This window comes from Callospermophilus lateralis, chromosome X, assembly GCF_048772815.1.
Source record: "Callospermophilus lateralis isolate mCalLat2 chromosome X, mCalLat2.hap1, whole genome shotgun sequence".
NCBI classification, from domain to species: Eukaryota; Metazoa; Chordata; class Mammalia; order Rodentia; family Sciuridae; genus Callospermophilus; species Callospermophilus lateralis.
Window position 1 is genome coordinate 110,771,809 of NC_135325.1, and position 19,409 is coordinate 110,791,217.

General features: G+C 37.1%; 1 protein-coding gene across 1 annotated transcript in view; it reads left to right on the forward strand.

Annotated features, from left to right (window-relative positions):
- Adgrg4 (adhesion G protein-coupled receptor G4) overlaps window positions 1–19,409 on the forward strand; it is an 87,596-nt gene that overhangs the window by 17,121 nt on the left and 51,066 nt on the right. The window contains exons 2-6 of the mRNA XM_077106512.1: window positions 5,553–11,546; window positions 12,492–12,586; window positions 14,481–14,545; window positions 16,852–16,890; window positions 17,881–17,934. Of these exons, the coding sequence (XP_076962627.1) occupies window positions 5,553–11,546; window positions 12,492–12,586; window positions 14,481–14,545; window positions 16,852–16,890; window positions 17,881–17,934 (6,247 nt within the window). The remainder of the gene's footprint in view (window positions 1–5,552; window positions 11,547–12,491; window positions 12,587–14,480; window positions 14,546–16,851; window positions 16,891–17,880; window positions 17,935–19,409) is intronic.

The window sequence follows — 19,409 nt, forward strand, 5'->3', positions numbered from 1 at the left end:
TTTCCAAAAGAGTTTCCAATTACTTGTTATGGATTAAACTAACAGTGCTCTTTGAGTACTGCATCAAAGGAGGTAATTTAGGATTTTGTGATATTTAGTGTTTTGTTGTTATCCTAAAAAGTGAATGCAGCTCGATTACTAATCAGTTGTCAAGGACTGGGGATTGTGAAATCTTCTATCAAAATCACAGAGAGTGATTCAGGCTCTGGGATTTCACATTGCTTCTATGACATATAGAAATGACACTTTACCAACTTTCCAAAACCAATTGGCTGTGATAAACCCATTTGCAAAAATGAAAACTAAGCCAGGCATGGTGGCCCATGCCTATAATCTCTGGCTTGAGAGGTTGAAGGAGGAAGATTGTCAGTTCAAAGCCAGCCTCAGCAATTTAGTGAGGCCCTAAACAACTCAGTGAGACTCTGTCTCAAAACATACACACACACACACACACACACACACACACACACACACACACACACAAAGGCTCATGGTTAAGTGCTCCTGAGTTTAATCTGGGGTACCTAAAAAATTAAAAAAGAAAACTAAGACCCTGGCTTTTATTTTCTTTTACTTGTAGTTATGGACAACTTAAAGGCAGAAAACCTGAAGTAAATATTGTACTGTTGAAATATAATGATTTCTCTATAAAACCTAACAGAATGTGAATCTCTGATAATTGAAATGATTTTGTAAAATTAAGCTCAAAATTATTTATATAACTTGACTTTTCCCCTTATAGATGTATATACTTTTATCAAGTTATCTATACAGTTATTGCAGGATTCATTTTACTTGCTAATAACCACAAAATCCTAAAGAACATCCTACACACACACCTCAGAATTTCTGGATATGCAAATTAAAAGTAATTTTAATGCTCAAGACAGTGAGATAAGTTAGTAGATTTTCTACCACCATGATTATTCCCACATTGTAGGCAACATGATTCTCAGGTAAATTTAAAGTACTAGTTTCCCTAAGGTAAATATGCAGGATTTCATTTTGGGTGATTTAAATTGGAGAAAGTTTACGACAGTCTTGAATTTTACTATGCACCAATATCACTTGGATCTTCCCTCATTATTCCAAATTCCACTTATCCAAGCCTAAACTGGGTGTGTGTTTTTTTGTTGTTGTTGCTCTGAGTGAGGCTTCTGTCTCAATTTTTCAATTTTTGTGAATTTTACCAGTATTGTCTGAATTTCCAAAAATCAAAATTTGAATTCTCAGGGGGTTTCTCTGTTCTTATCTCTTAAACTTCTTACTATATCCCATTAATTCCTCCTCTCTAATTGTGATAGGATTAGGGTCTTCACATTGTTTCACCTCATTCCCTGCCTTCTTCATTTCCAATTATTCAGTTAGTCTAAAAATTGGAATTGAGGATACAGTGGTAAGTAGTGAAAGAAGAGATCCTTGTCCATATGGCATAGGAAGGAAGACAGATATTAATATGCACATACAAACACCTGTAAAACTGCAGCTATGGCAAATACTATGAAGAATAAGTATGAGGTGTCATAATACTCTCAGACTACTTTGAGCTACTTGTGAGGTTAGGTAATTTAGGCTTTCCTGATGAAGTGATGCATGAATCGAGATCTGAAAGATGAATTAATAAAATGAGGAAGAACAGGAACAACATTGTAATTTGAGGCAACAGCATGTGCAATGCTTTCTTGGTAGAAGGAGAATACTAAGTACTAGAGAATTGAAAAGAAGCTTAGAGCTGGGTGCAGTGGCACACGCCTGTGATCCCAGTGACTCAGGAGGCTGAGGCAGGAGGATTGCAAGTTCAAGGGCAGCCTCAGCAACTTAGCGAGAACCTAAGCAAAACAGCAAAACTGTCTCTAAAAAAATAAACAAAAGGTCTTGGGATATGGCTCTGTGGTTAAGTGGCCCTGGGTTCAATGCTCAGTATGAGAGAGAGAGAGAGAGAGAGAGAGAGAGAGAGAGAGAGAGAGAGAGAAAAGAAGAAGAAGAAGAAGAAGAAGAAGAAGAAGAAGAAGAAGAAGAAGAAGAAGAAGAAGAAGCAGCAGCAGCTTGGAAGAAAAGGGAGAGACTTGGAACAAATTGAGGCTGGAGAGGTGGGTAGGAATCAAACCATAAATGGCTTTATAGGCTCCACTAAAAAAAATTCTTTTCATCCTGTGAACAATGAAAAGCCACTAAAAGGAGCTGAGTGTGTGCTTGTGTGTGTGTGTGACATGATTATATTTGCCTTTCAAAAAGATCATTCTGATTGCATAATAGAACAGATTGGAGGGGACCTAAGAGCAGTGACAGAGAGCTCAATGGAGAGGTTGCTGTACTAGTCAGAGGTTGGTAGTTTGATCAGCATGGCAACTGATGGAGATAGAGAGAAATTGATTGTATCGAGGTATTTAGGCCGGTCATTGTGGTGCACACCTGTGATCTCAGCAACTGGGCTAAAGATAGAGGATCATAGGTTCAAGGCCAGCCTAGGCAACCTAGTAAGACTACTGCAAAATAAAAAATAAGAATAAAAAGAGTGGGAATGCAACTCAGATATAGAGCACCTCTGGGTTCAATTCTAGTATCTGGAAAAATAAGAAAGAGAGAGAGAAATTCAGGCAATAAGATCTAAAGAATACAATTACAGGTCGGTTATGGCAGGTGAGTGGGAGAATGGAGGAGACAGATGGAGAGGAGTTTAACTTTTATAACTGAAGGTATGGTGGTATCATTCAGTAAAGAAATACCAGAAGAAGATCAGTTTGGATAGAAGATGATGAGTTCATGTTGGGGTATGTTCAGTTTGAGATATTAAAGCTATCTAAGAGATTACATCAAGGAAGCAATTAGTTATAAAAATGTGTAGTTCAGAATACAGAATTGGTCTGCAGATATGACTTTGAGATTGGTCTGTGTATAGGTATAAACTGAAACACTGGTTGTGGAAAAACTACAGAATGAGAAGAGTAGAGAGGCTGGGGCCAAGCCTTGCCAAGGTAAAATAGGATGAGTCTGCAAAAGATACAGAGAAGGAGTAGCCAGAGAAGTAGAGGTAGTCAGCATAGATAAACTTTCTTTAAAGAATTTTGGGAGTTATGGGGAGGAGAGAGATAAGGCAGTGCCTGCAGAGGAATGTGGGGTTTTGATTTTTTTATTTCAAGAGACTGGAATATGTTTCATATCAGGATGGAAACGCTGATTAGGTACAGAAAGTGATAACTGATGATTTGAGGTTTCTGAATGGTAGGAGGTGACAGGATCTAAAGCACAGTTGAGTTTCTAGCTGATGATTTCAATTACTTTTTCTTTTAAAGTAGGAAGCATGATGATCTGATAAACATGTGGGGGTGGAATTTGAAAATGGGGAAGATTTGAAAGAGTTATTGCTGTGTGGGAGCATAAATTGACCAGAGAAAAGTAGTAGGGTGGATGGGCAGTGTGAAGGTCTTATTTGAGGTTGGTGATCATGAAGTTATGGTACATGCTAATTTATCCTCTTGGGTGACCGTGTCCATCAGTGCTTGATTGCCCAAGTGCAGGCATGGAGGAAATGGACAATAGGGATGGCTCAGAGTTGGTGGGAGGAGATTGGGGGAAGAGGACTTACCAGCATCTTAAGAGTCTCTTTGTGTCCAGTCCCCTCTAGTTCCTACTCATCCTGTATACCACCATGAAATTTCTTTTCCTCAAGACTGCTTTTTATTAACTCATTCCCCTTGGTCAAGAATATGGATCATTCATGGGCTGGGGTTGTGGCTCTGTGGCAGAGCGCTTGCCTAGCATGCATGAGGCACTGGGTTCCATCCTCAGTACCACCTTAAAAAAAGCACCTCATAAGCACCTCAGCACCACATAAAATAAAGGCATGCTGTCCATACACAACTACAAAATTTTTTTTTAAAGAATATGGATCACTCAAAATGGTGCAGTGATCTAGAGCATAGATGGTAAATCTTGGTTTGAATTTCAAGTGTGAACTTGGATGATTCATGTGAATTTTTTAACAATTATAAAATAAGGATAATCATAATATTTACCCTATAGTTATTAGGCAGATTAAATGAGATTGCATGCAGCACTGTACTTGGTTTGTAGTAAATACCCAATACATGAAAGCAGCTACATTATCTTTTCTCATCTGTCTTCCTACTCTTCCCTTCAGGTCCCATCTTAATCTGTCATTCTTTTTCATCACTATTCAACACACTCCCTCCCATTCCCTGCTAGATTGATCTTCTGCTGCCTCCGTATTCAATGCCATGTACCTTTGCCTAATCTACCCTAATTCCATCATTTCTCAAAGGTGTAATAGAAAGCTTCCTCATTAGCTTGAAGCCAGGTTTGCTCTTTCACAGTATTGATCTCCCATTGCATGCTGGTGACATGTAGAACCTTATTATATTCTATTATTTACTTTATTATAAACTTCATTATTGTTTTGTTTTAAAATACTATTGTATCTTTTAAAATATTTCGATACCATAAAACTTTCTCAATGAGAGTATAAACTCTTTGAGGGAAGGAATCATGCTATAAGTCTATGTATTTCTCACAGAACTTAGAATAGTAGAATAGTATTCACAATTCTAGTTAACTTTAATTGATCTGAATGGAGGCATAAGTTAGGCTCCATTGTTCTTCAGAGCAGGGTATAAAGTCCCATGGGATAACCAAACAATATTCTAGAATATAGGAAGAAAATATTACAATTTCTCCTTATATTTTTGTTACCATTTTTTGACATTTCTATTTTTGTGTATGTTATAATGTATATAATGCAAATATACACAAATCTATCTATCTATCTATCTCATGGTTAAGACATTTTAATCTTGAGACTCCAGATACAAACATTTTCAGTTTCTAGTGTTTAAATGAGTGATAGAAAGTTGAATTAGACAAAGTCAGATCAAATATTTTTTGAGAAGTTACTGTGTGCCAGGCATTATGCTAAATGTTTCACACACATTAACTCACTTAAGTCTCATGACAGTTTTATAAGGTGGGAGTTATTACAGTCCTTACATTGCAGAATAGGATATTGAAGCACAGAGTTTAAGTAAGCTACTGCAAAGTTTTATAGTAAGCAAGTAATGAATCAAGATTTAAAACTACTTCTTTTTGAATCAAAAGTTGATATTCTTTTTTAGAAGATTTTTTAAGTACACACTTTGGTTACTTTAATAGATATAAAACGAATAGAATTATCCATTTCTTCTTTGGTGATTTTTGGTAAATATGTCTTTCAAGGATTTTGTACCTTTCCCAAAGCTAATTGTGTCAATCAGTGCTACTTTAGCATGTTTCCCTTTTTTAAGTATCTATATGGACATACCATGGTATGAATACCTTCCATGGTAATAGTAAGTTACCTAACCAAGGTATTATAAAAACCATATAAGATATTAGTGAGTATACATCATTTTAAGAAAAATGAAATAAGCAATGTGATTATGTCTATGATACTTATTTCTCTTAAAAAATGTAAAAGAAACCAGATGTTTTCCATAAAAAAAAATGTTTCTGATTTCTAAGGCTGAATCCAAAGTAAAAAATGCCTTCTGATTTTTCAGTTCTTTCTGAAAATATGACAATTGAAGAAACAAGTATGCCTCTTCCACAACAAATAAACTTGACAACCTCTTCCCAAATTACTGAACTAAGACCACAAAAGACTGTACATGTATCTGCAGTGATGTCTAAAAGCACTCCTATGGATGCAACTAATTATACAACTTTATCATATTCTAATAAAACATCTTCACCTGTAGAAATAATGACTGCATCAAAAAATTTAAGGACATCTATAGCTGAGACAGCTACCTTTGCTGCAGATGGTCTATCTTCTGCAGCCATCTCTCGGCCTACCCAGAGTACATCTATATGCACTACCACTGATTCCATGAAAATAACTAAATCCTCAAGTTCAGAAAGCAAAAGGACAACAAAAATGGCAGAAGTCATGTCTACTAAGAGCTCACATCCAACTACAGCTATTAATTTCCTTTCCACATCTGGATTTACCAAGAATTCAAGTCCATCAGAAACTTCAGCTGAATCTCAGTCAGCTATTATGAAGACCACATCTTTATTCTCAATTATTGAGTCAACATCCATGTCTACGACATCTTGGCCCAAACAGAAATCTACAGTTATTCCACCTTTCCCTTTTACCACATCTGGGCAAGAGTTTCTTGTATCTACAGCTGCCAGAACTGTACCTTGGTCCACAGTAGAAGAGACTTCAGGTACAAGTACTGTCGCTGAGACTGCATCAACATTCCCACCTGAGTCTGTGCTCATCTCTACAGTTGCTCCAGTGGATTCTATATTTACGAGAAATCAGACAATATCTACATTGGCAAAAACTGATGTGCAAACAGCATTTACAGTTCATTCTGTTATGCCTTTTGAGACCACACCTGCTGTAAGAACAGCAGAAACAGAATGGGCATCTACAAAATTCCAGAATATTTCTTCACCCAGCTTGGAGGATGCCATATCTACCTCCATGACAAAAGGCACCTCTTCTATGGCTTTTTATTCTGTGACCTCCTCTCCAATCACTAGAACTCAGAATGTACAGACAGTTGTTGATGCTGAGAGTTCAAACACAGCCTTCACTCCTGCAATCACACTTGCACCTACAGTGGCTAAAACTATTTTCTCCTCCACAATCACAGGGTCAGTACATATTCATAATACACCCACAGCTGGTGAACACATGCTTACTTTAATTTCTACTAAATTACTTTCCACATCCAAGGCATCTGAATCAGATTCCACACCCACAACTGATGAAACTGCCCATGGATTTTCCACCAATGGTAACACTTGGACTTCTAGGCCAGAACAGACCCTGGTAACATCTATAAATACAACTACCACACTTACATTTGTACCTAATGAAAATTTCACATCAGCATCACATGGGAATATTACTAATACAGAATATTCATCCACAACTACTAATATTATCACCCCACTGGAAGCCTCCACAGAAAGTAAGGCTACCACTAGTACTGATACCACTACAGCTAGATATACAACAGCTCTTACCAAAATAATATCTTCACAGTTTGCTAATTTTTCTACCATTTCTGGAACTACAAATGTAACTAATCTGCCTGAGTTTAAATTTACCACCTTACTACTAAAAGCCAACTCTATGTCCACAGTAGGTGCAAATGAACTTCCTTCAACACCAAAGGAGACAGTTGTTCCATCAGCAGATATAACATCTACCCTTGCTGATATTAAACTAAAATTTTCTACTGAAGAAAACACTTCTGAAGCAACACAAACAGAAACAAATGGTACAAGCACATTTGGTGATACAACAGCCCCAGTACCAAAGTCTGCCACAACAGAAAGATTTAATGTTACTGTGACAAGGAAAAAAACAACTTCCCATCATCTTAAGGAAAAATCAACAATAGCAGCAGTAGCTGAGCTTTCTCAATTTTCAACAATGCTGGAAATGATAGATGAATCAGCACAAACAGTGACAGCTTTTGCCACTGTTTCCCCTTTTCCTGATACAGAAAATTTAACTAATCTATTGTATCATGAAACTGTAACTACTGAGGTGGGAGGGAATTGGTTTTCAACAAATTTGATGCAAACCACACCTAAGAGTCCATACAATGGAGCTACAGAAATCTTTAATTCAACCCACAACTATTCAGCACATTGGACTTCAGAGACACCTGGGGGAAATTTAGCTCTGTCTCCCACTTCTGGGAAAATGCAGACATTCCCTGAACTCCTGGATGCTTCTACTACAAGAATATTGGAAGCCAGTGTCACCACTATTCCTACAGACAGGACAGCTTTGTTCTCGTCTGCTGATATCATACCTCCACAGACTGCAGCTACTCATTCCTCAGTAACCCCTACAGCTGTTACCCGTATGTTATCACTGCCAGTTAATGTTTCTGCTGTCACTTCTTCTGTCATCTCTATGGTGGTGTCTGATGAAACTAAGGTGACTATGTCTGAGCCTTTTACACTGGCCAAGGATTTCTCCACATCTATGCTCTCAAATGTTTCAACTCTGTCATCTGCTACGAAAACCACAGCATTGGTGCCACAATTGAGTCAAACAGCTTCCACAACCAGTGATGCCATGCCTACGCACAGAAACTCAACTGATACTACTTCAGAGGCCATAGTGATCTCTACTATAAAGACACCCATGGCAGTTCCCCCTCTGACAGAAACTGTAGTCTCAATGAGACCTCTCACTCCTGTGACATCTAACACTAGGACCATCCTTTCCTCCACCTCAGCTGACATAGTAACTCCATCCACACACACTCCTGTATGCTCAAAACCTCCAACTGACAACATACCTTTTGTGTCCTCTACTCATTTGGTCACAACTACATCTGCACCAGTAACAACTCAACCCATATCTCAAGTGGAGAAGACTTCTACCTATGGTCTTAGCTTTCCATATACTTTCAGCAGTGGTGGAAATACTGTTAGCTTGGCTACTGGCACCACAGAGACCTCTGTTGTTGATGAAGACATGTCTTTGCACACCTCTGCCAAAAATCTTACTACCTCAGTAGGCATTCACGTTTCTCAGCCTTCCACACATCTTGTAAACACACCAGTCTTTACCCAATTGGCAACTGGCACCTCTAATTTATCTTCTGACCAAGAGCAGATAACCACTACCCTGGGGAAAACCACAAGGACTTTGACAGGGACAGAAATGTCTCCTTCAAAGAATTCTTTTATTTCCTATTCCCAGGGTACTTCATCCTTAGAAATGACAGATACAGGATTTTCTGAAACCACAAAACCTTCTAGCTATCGAACACATTCACCTTCAGAGATTCAATCTGGGACTATACCTGATGGGAATTCAACTTCATTTCCAACTTCTGGGAGCACACAGGCTACACCTACCTTGACCTCAAGTAAAACAGCAGATGTTCACATTTCAGAAATGTCTACTAGTTTTGGGAAAACAATTCTCCCTTCACAAGCTCTGACAATAACCACTTTTTTGTCTCCTGATAAAGAAAGCACAAGTGACCTTCATGTATATACTCCCAGAACTGCAGAAATGATAGTGAATTCCTCCTCTACAACTCACCTTGTCTCATATCACCAGAATACTTCAATCATTCATACCATAACTCCCAGGACAACCAGAATATCAAATAATGTACTCATCAACACAACTCTTTCAGACCTGCCTTCACTTAAGACTCAACCTGAGATAACTTCATTAGTTGCCTCTTCTACTTCTGAAAGCATACATACTTTCCCTAAGTCTTTGTCTCCTTCCACAGCTGGATTATCCAATAACAATTTTACAATGATATCAACTAATGGGATCACTACAGTCCTTTCTGTAACTACAACACCTCTTGGGGAAACTTCCACGACAACCTCAAATCCTGTTTACCATATAACCTCATTGCCAGTTAATGCCACTACTTTCACTTCCAAAAATGCTTCTGACACTCCCACAATACCAATGACCAAGTCTTCTAAAACCACACACTCAAATTGTCTGAAAACTACTACTATGACCACTTCTGGGCCCACATTTGAGATGTCTTCTAGGCCAATTAATGATTCTGTTTCCTTACCTGCAGCAGGTTCTTTTGACACTTCCTCAACAAGTGGGTCATTCTCTATTTTATGGTCTTCAACTACCCCTAGGACTGCTATGACCACACAAACATCTACACTGAATGCCATACCTGTGACATATGTTGAACCTACTTCAGAAATGATCACACCTACAGCCACATCCTTTCCAACACAGCCAAGTTTTCTATCCATGAAAACCATTTCAACCACTATTCCAGCTGGAATAGTGTCTTCAGTTGTAGGCACCACTGCCACCTCTCTACTTAGTTCTAAGAACAGTGAAGCTATTTCCTCCATTCCAACAAGCATGTCTTCACCATTTCTATCAACAATCCAACAATCATCAAAGGGAGATAAAGCTACAACCCTGGACATATTACTTGGGATTACTAACAGCTCCCGTTTGGCTATGAGCAGTGGTAGAGTGACATCTCTCACAAATACTTATTCTAGAACTCCTGTCCCCGAAAATGGGCTTTTGCCAACTCCTTCAGATAATCTTCATACTTCCTTGAATATTCAGGTTTTCCCATCTTCAACTGACTCTAAGAGCAGTTTTGGATCCACAAAAAGTGTAAAAGGCACCACCATTTACCTTTCCTCTAATATGGGAAATGTGACTTCCTTGTCAGAAAATATTTCCTTATCAGCTGAGATAACAAAAAGAGCTACATCTGGGAATACTCCTGTTTTATATCCTTCATGGACCCCATCCAATACAACTACACCCTCTTTGACATCACTTCTTTATTCACCTCATGGTACTGAGGCAAATGCTGAGTTCTCTACTCCAGAGGTCTCTCTTACATCACAAATGGTTGAATATCCAGTTCTTGGAACAAGAATTACATCTAGTAACACAAAGTTTCTGCTTACAACTTCCTGGAACACACCCAGAACTGAATATTCTCAGTTTCCAATTTCTACCACTACTCATGTGCCTACATCCAAAAAGATGGAAACAGAGACTCTGCACCTTGCTCCTGGGTCTTTGTCAACATATGCAGCCCCGCAGACTGGTCTAGTCTCTAAAGATGTTATGGCAATGTCATCAATTACCACATCAGAAATTTTTCCTACCTTTGGTATTTCTGAAAGCTCTTCATTGTCAACATCTTTAAGAGATATCTTCACTTCTTCTGCTAACAGTAAGCACACATTTGAGAAAACAACCACATCTGTAATGCCTAGGACCACATATCCATCAAATCCTTCTAAAATCTCCAAGACTACTACTTCATCAATGCTGACTTGGATCTTATCTAGTCTTCCTTCAGGTTTTCCCCTGGTGACTATAACTAATGCTCCTCATGTTATAACTTCCTCCCCAGTAGGGGTGTCAAAATCTACATTTCCAACTTCTTCCATGATATCAACATACCCACACATTAACATTTCAATACTTCCCTTTGCTACTGAAAGCACCACACTTACAAAAACTACTCCTGCACCTACCCTGGGCAGTATCATTAATGGCTCTCCAACTTCTCTCCCCATTTCTACAAAAATCACAGATGACAATGTATACATTTCCACAACCCCTGAAGTATCCTCCAGAGCTACTATGACTACCAATTCCAGAACTATGTCTCAACCTCCATCTGTTGGTGGAATGAGTATGTCACATTCTACAGCTGACCACACTCCATCTATTGATTCCATGTCTCTGCCTAAACCTACAAAAACATCTGCATGGAGCTCAATTCCAGCTGAGTCAGTATCTTCTACTTTAACTCTTCCTAATCCCATACTAGATTACCTCATAAATACAACCACTACTACATCCAGTGCCACTGGAGCTTTATTTTCATTCACAGCTACTGGAATAACACATCCTTCCAAAGCAACTGTGACTTCATTAAAGTCTTCTTTTGAGACAACCTGGATGGACTCCACATATTCTTTTCTATCTACAGAAGCACTGACTTCACCAGTTGCTGCTGAGCCCAAAGGTACTATTTCTTTATGTACGTATCCCTAATAGAAGGCATAATGGGCCATGTGTTCTCTAAGTTAGATAGTTCTCTGAGAGCAGAAAAGATGAAGAAGTGTGCAAGTGTTTCTCTTCTTCAGAGACATAGTGTTCTTGTGCAAACATAATTGTGTAGAAAAGTTTCTTGTATTTAATTAAATATAATGCAAATGTATCTTTGCACTCAGTATGACATTTTTAAGTCTCCTTTCTACATGTTTTGTTCTTGATGCTCTGACTGATTTTGCCAATGTGAACATACTAGAAAATTTACCCCTACTCAGTAGAGATCATATAGCCCTAGATCTGACCATGTTTACCACACATCAGAAAACACTGGAATATATTCTATGCTGCCTTTGAATTCCTCATACTCAGGTCTCAGCCTTCTCCAATCCCTGTAACCAGCTGACTAAGAATACTTATCCATAGCTAGGGAATATTTGACTTCAATATTGTTCCCATTTTGTGTGTCTCTGAAACTTACACTATTCAAAAATTAAAATGATAGAATACTAAGGGAAAGAAAACCCTGAAGCAGAAAGGAAGATTAGGCGGGAGGATGCATGTTATTTTCTCAGTATAAATATGAGATAATATTCATTTTGGCTATTGAATAGACTGAAAGTCTGTTGTTCAATGAAAGTAGAGAATTTGGGGGAATTTGTAGAATATTAATCAACTATGTAGAAACCAGAAAAATGTCTAAACAATTAAAGCAAAAATGGTATGATGCCATTCTGTTTTGCTTCTGAATATGGTACCAAAAGTAATGGTTCTTGACCTTACATTTAAATTATGCAAAGTTTACGCATTAGAGGTTGTTTCATTTGTTTTAAAATGGAGAGCAGTTTTAATCAAATTTATAGAAGTCAAATTTCTTGAACTAAATGAATAAAATTAATCTCCTTATTTTTTGTTATAGTTTCCTTCTACAATATTGAAATGAGCTTCTCTGTCTTTGATGAAGAGCCAAGGGTCCCTGTTACCAGTGTTATAAGTGAATTGGCAAAAAATTGGGTAAAATATTTTTTTGAATATTTATGATACATATAAACTTCTGTGACAAAGAGTTAGTAGATTAAAACTAGATTTTACTTTTTTCTATCAATAAACCATTTCACAGATAATGAGGTTTTTTTTCATTGCAAATCTATTCTGTAAGCAACACTGTGAGGATCTATGCAATCTCTTTCATAGTGCCAATAGTTGAAAGCTTTTATGCAATGTTATTATTTTCATTTGTTTGGATCTGCATATTTCTCTCCAGTGACACAATTTCTGAGTCTTTGCCAAAATTTTCTATTTGGGGTGAAATGGAAGAACAGTGACAAATTCTGTGCCATTGTATCTAATTATCTTTGTTTTATCCAATTTAACTTTTCTCTCTCCTTGAATTTTTCTGATAATAAGACTAATTACATATGGTTTGTAAAAAAATTATCAGATATTAGTATCTAAAACAGAAAGCAAATATCCTCCAGTGCTCCTCCTTCCATTAACTACTCCTAATGGTCTAAAGCATATTCTTTTAGATGTTTTAAATTTTTCTATACATATTATAACATTAATGCATGTGTGTTTATTCACATAAATAATTGAAATCATGCTATTATAGCCTGACTGATTCTGTTAAGTTCCCCTTACTCAATCATGCATATTTTAAATTTTATTTTTGCAGTGCTGATTAAAAAAAAAACCCTAGGCCTCCTAGACAAGCACTGTACCACCACTAAGCCATATCCCCAACCATTAACCATTTATATCTGAGCATATTTATGATGGTAAACATAGATCAACCTCAAACACTTGAACAGATACATAGGATTTAACTTATATGGTTGTAATGTAGTGTTTTTTCTTTCAAATCTAGGTATCCATTGGTGGACATTTAGGCTCTTTCTATATTTTCTCTATTTTTAACCACTTCTGAGAGCAATGCCCTGGCAATAAATTTTGAGGCACTTGAGGGTAAATCCCTAGAATTGGAATTGTTACATCAAAAAATGTGAATATTTTATATATTAAGAGTTATTACCCGGCTGGGGATGTGGCTCAAGTGGTAGCACGCTTGCCTGGCATGCGTGCGGCCCGGGTTTGATCCTCAGCACCACATACAAACAAAGATGTTGTGTCCGCCAATAACTAAGAAATAAATATTAAAAAAATTCTCTCTCTCTCTCTCTCTCTCTCTCTCTCTCTCTCTCTCTCTCTCTTAAAAAAAAGAGTTATTACCAAATGGCCTCCCAGATAGGTAATACCAACTTGCATCTTCCATTCAATAGTGAATGATCATATTGATTTCTCCTCTCCCCATCAACACTTATTTTCAAGTGTATAGGACATGATTATAAGTGCTTGAAGATGGTGAATGTATCAGTCTGCTCATGGGGTCTTATGAAGATCTGACAGACTGGGTGGTTGGAATACAGGCATTTGTTTTCTCACAGTTCTGGAGGCTGTAAATTCAAGATAAAGGTGCTGTCAGGGTTGGTCTCTGGTGAGCTCTCCTTGGCTTGCATATGGCTGCCTTCTTGCTGTGTCTTCATATAGTATCTCCTCTGTGCCCATGCATCTCTGGTCTCTCTCTTTTTATAAGAATATCAGTTATATTGGATTAGGGACCCACTCTTATGACCTCATTTAACCTTAATCACCTCCCTAATGGCTTTAGCTCCAAATATGATCACATTTGGGGTTAGGGCTTCAACATTTGGACTTGGGGGGGGGATAATTAAACCCATAACTGTAGGTAAAATGTAAATTGGAAAACTAAGTGGAGCAGATGGAGATGTTGAGCCAACTGAAATAATGAATACAGCTTAATGATCACATTGTCCCGGGTGCCTTTGCTGGGTTAAAATAGAAGAGTGAGAATATGAAAAAGTTATTTTCTGTTTCTTTTCTTTTACAGTTGAATTATATATTTCAAGACAGTGAATTTTCTCTTGCTAATCTGGCTATCCAAATAAAAAGCAGGTATGTGGATGGCATCTTTTCTGGTTGGAAGAGCAATTTGAGAGCATTCTGGGTCTGTTCATATCCAGTAGGAATTTCTTTTTGTATGCCTGAACTTTAGGGGCTATCACATTTATAGTTGCATCTTCTTTTCTAAGTTCTCTTTGGAATGAGGAAGAAATTTGTCTTATTGCAGGGTATAAAGCCAACAGGAGGACAAAACAAAAAAAAGTTGAAATTCTCTACTGCTCGTATAATTTCTAAAATTCCATGAATCTGTGACTCAAGGAAATCATGCTTTGAAGGGATAAAAATATATAGACAGCCAAATGTGTGAAGATTTATAAGACCTTTTACTTTCAGATGATGCACTTTTGAGAATTAGAAATTCCAAAGGGAATATGGAATGTTTAAAATGAGGAATGTCAAGTACTCCAAGACTTGCTTGGGGCCCAAATTTCAAGAGGCAATTGAAATAGGCAGAAACTGAGTAGTATCAAGGAAACCATGGTAAAGACTCTCTGTCACCTGAAAAATGCTTCCTGTGCTTTTCTCTGCACATATATTAGTTTTCTATTAGAGGGACACCCAGACCAATAGGCATTGCTCTGTTAAATCATGATCAGTTGATTTTTTGAAAAAACATCAAATGTCTTACTCTATTTTCTGTTGCATTATCAGAATACTTCAGACTGGGTAATTTATAAAGAAAAGAGGTTTATTTTGACTCGTGTCTGAAGGCTGGAAAGTCAACAATTATATAGATAGACATATCTGGTAAGGGCATGGTGCTGTTTCAACTCATGGTGAAGAGGGGAAGGTGTGTGAGAGCAGGTGTGTGCAGAAGAGGTAAAACAGGAGAGGCAGCCTCATTTTATAACAATCTACTCTCCAGATAACTAATCCAGTCCCATGAGAGTGAGAACCCACTCCCAAGAGAAAGACACAAATCCATTTATAATATCTCTGCCCTAACACCTCTCACTAGACTCCATTTCCCAAGAGTGCCACTTAAGGGGCGAAGTCTCAACATGAGATTTATTAGGGGATAAATCATATTCAAACCATATTACTAAATGTGGCTATCTTCTGAAAGCTGGACTTCATTTTTTCTTATATGTTAAATATTAATAGGTGGGAGGTTCATATAAAAATAATGTAGGTAAATCCATTATAGATGATTGTCTTAGTCAATTTGGGCTACTATAATAAAAATACTATAGACTGGGTGACTTAAACCATAGAATTTTATTTTTTATGATCTGATAGCTGGGAAGAAAGCATGGCCAGGTCCAGATAAAGGCTTCTCTGTTTATAGTGTCCTCACATGACAGAGAACAGAGAAAGAGGAAGCTGTCCTGTCTCTACTTACAATGGCACTAATCATGTTCATGACAGCACTAGCTTCCTGGCTTAATTACCTCCAAAAGGCCACACTTTCTAATATTTCATAGGTGATTAAGCTTCAAATTGTTAATTTTAAGTAGATACAAATTTTCAATCCCAAACAATTACTAATACAATATCGGAGATATTTGGGGTATACAGTGTTCCTTTACAAAATTGTTTACAATTGTTCTTTATTGCAAGGTAAGATGTGGCCATTGTAAAACCTTAGAACTTAACAGAAATATATGACATAGAAAATGAAAATCCCTGGGAAGTCACTTTTCCCTACTCCTTTAAGTACTCCTGTGAGGGATGGGGATGTAGATCAGAGACATGCTTAGCATGCATGAGGCCCTGGGTTCTATCCTCAGCACTGAAAAACAAAAAACAAACAAACAAAAAAAAAAAAAAACGAACAACTTATTTTATACATTCCTCTAAATTTTTCTCATGTGTTTACTAAGAGAACAGAATCCTACTCTGTGTACTGTTTAACAACTTTCTTTTCTCGTTTTGTTATACATAGTGTTTTCTTATGTTGTATCTTTTTGGGCCAACACATACAAATATATCTTATACATTTTGATAATTACATAAGATTCTTTTGTGGGAGCATAATATGATGTATGTGTTCAGTTGTCTAATGACAGACATTTGAGTAATTTCTACCCCAGTATATATATATTATGCACCATTACTGGTACAATTATGGAATAGATTCCTGGAAGTAGGATTATTGAATCAAACGTTTACCACCATTTTGGTATGTAATGACCAAGTTCATTTCAAGTGTTCCATTGAACCCACAGCACTACTTAAATTCGAAACTGAGAGGATTCTACTCTTCTGCTTTAGAGATTTCTTCATCCTGATCTTGTGTCCTGTGTAGTTGGTACTATGTTTCACTTTTATACAATTTTATGATGCTTTTGATACAGGAAAACTTCTGAGGAAGAAATGGCCATGGACCGACTTCTTGTAAGTAATTTTGAAAAATCAACTTACATAAGACCAATATTATAATCAGGTATTAGATTAGTATATAGATCTTTTACCCAAGGGTATTTTATCAGGCAAGATTCATTGTTGACAATTGAATATCAAATTAAATTACTTCCACAACAATCCATTAAAAAAAAAAAACATCCCCTGCTTGTCTGAACTATCAGTGTGACAGTTTTTTGAAGCACATTTTGTGGGCTAGGAGAATGGGGAATGATGTGGGGATTGTAAATGTTACATAGAATTTCTTCTATTCTCTACAATTTCTTCTATTGTAGAGATCTCACAAAACTTCCAGCCTTTTTAAGAGTGACACAACTGTTTGCAAGACTGGTATTCACAAATTAAATTTAAATCTACCCTCTATATTTGTATAGCTGTGAAATTAGAGTTTGGCAAAGCTATCTCCCATCATCCTTGTCCCAAATCTCAGTACTTATTTTAGTGCCTTAAAATCTTACAATGGTACACTCTATGTACCATTTTTAAATGATTAGAAAGTACAGAGCTTTTAAGGTATTTAAATATGAGGTAAATATTTTGACTACACAAAATACATTAAGTGCATTATCTACCATCATTTAAAATACCTCCTATATGTAGTTGTCAGAATTTTAAAATTTAACGTTATAGATAACATGATATAAATAAAACTTCAACTAGTAGTTGTAAAAGCTTTTTGGTGATAATCTGGTCAAGCTGCCTGGACTAGAATTCCTCCATTCCTGGCTGTGATATTTGGGACAACTTAATCAATCTCTGTTTCTTAATTTTCTCATCTTTAAAAATGAGGATTGTTAGAAGGATAGAATGAAATCACTTATGTTAAGTGCTTAGCAAAGGGCTCAGAATGCATTAAATGTTCCATGTTTACTATTGTCACCACTGTGTTAATATCTAGATCCAGGAGCTTAGATTCTGCTCCTAATCCTGTTTCAATGACTATGTACCTTTCTTTTGCATCCATTGGAACAGAGAGAAGAGCAAGGAATAACTACAATTTCCCATGTACCATACAGGTAGGAGCTGAGCTTATTCATAGCTGGTACATTTAGTTCTGATTTTTCTTCCATTTAATTCCATATGCACAGCCTGTTGGTCAGGGTTGTCAGAAGGAGATCAAAGTACCTGATGGTTATTTTACAGATGCTGTAATTGGGCTTTTGCCTTCACGAAATAGTTGCTTTGGTTGGTCACAGCACAGCCTAGCAATCTGCCTGCTGCCTCTTTGTAGTGAGGAGAAAATGGGGTCCAAAGTGGTTATAATTTGGGGATAGGGGAATATACTGTTTGTTGTGGTCAATAAGGTTCATGAAATACTGAGCAGGAGAATTGAAAACAATGACAGCAACCTAGAAAGCATCCCTGGTCCTGCTCAGATTCATGGCCCAGCTCCTCCTGGAACACTGGCTATCGTTGATCTGTTTGGTGAACATCATAATGGACATATAGCCAAAGAAGCCTCATGAACAGATCATTGAAATGTTCAAGGGGCTGGCATAGAGGGTCTGTTGCAAGCAAGATGAGAGGTTCAAAAAGAGGATTCTTATTCAGACTGGAAATCCAAAAGCTGAGAAGAGATAGGGTTCAAATTCAATGTGTAGGATGAGCAGGGACTTCATCACATATAGAACAGGGGAGGGGGAGGACTCAAATAGATTGGATATACAGAGAAGTGTTGAGTAAAGGCATCTAACTTTCAATAACTGGTAGGAAACTCAGCAAATACGTTTTTCAAAAACGATATGTAGCAAGAATCAATTAGTAGGATGGCTTCAAATTAAAAATCTTCTGCACAGCAAACAAAACAAGAGTGTGATAATAGAGCCTACAGAATGGGAAAAGATCTTTGCCAGCTACTCTTCTAACAGGAGATTAATACTCAGAATATATAAGAAACTAAAAAAATTAACACCATCCCCCCAAATAAAGCAATCAATAAATGGGCAAAAGAACTAAACAGACACTTCTCAAAAGAAAAAAATACAAATGGCCAACAAATATATAAAGAAATATTCTACATCTTTAGGAAATGTAAATCAAAACTATATTGAGCTAGGCATGGTGGCTCATGCCTGTAATTCCAGAAATTCAGGAGGATGTGGAACAAGTGTAACAAGTTTAAGGCCAGCCTCAACAACTAAGTGAGGTCCTAAGCAACTTTGCGAGACTCTCCCTCAAAATTAAAAAAAAAAAAAAAAAAAAAAAAAAAAGGTGGTGGGTGCCTGGGAATGTGGCTCAGTGGTAAAGCACTTATGAGTTCAACTCTAGTACCAAAAAAAAAAAATACATTGGGATTTCATTCCATCCATGTCAGTGATCAACAATACAAATAATAAAAGCCAGTGAAGATGTAGGGTAAAAGGCATACTCACATGTTGTTGATGGGATTGCAAATTAGTACAACCACTCTGGAAAGCAGTATGGAGATTCCTCAAAAATATATGACTCATCCATCCCACTCCTTGGTATTTATCCCAAAGAACTAAAATCA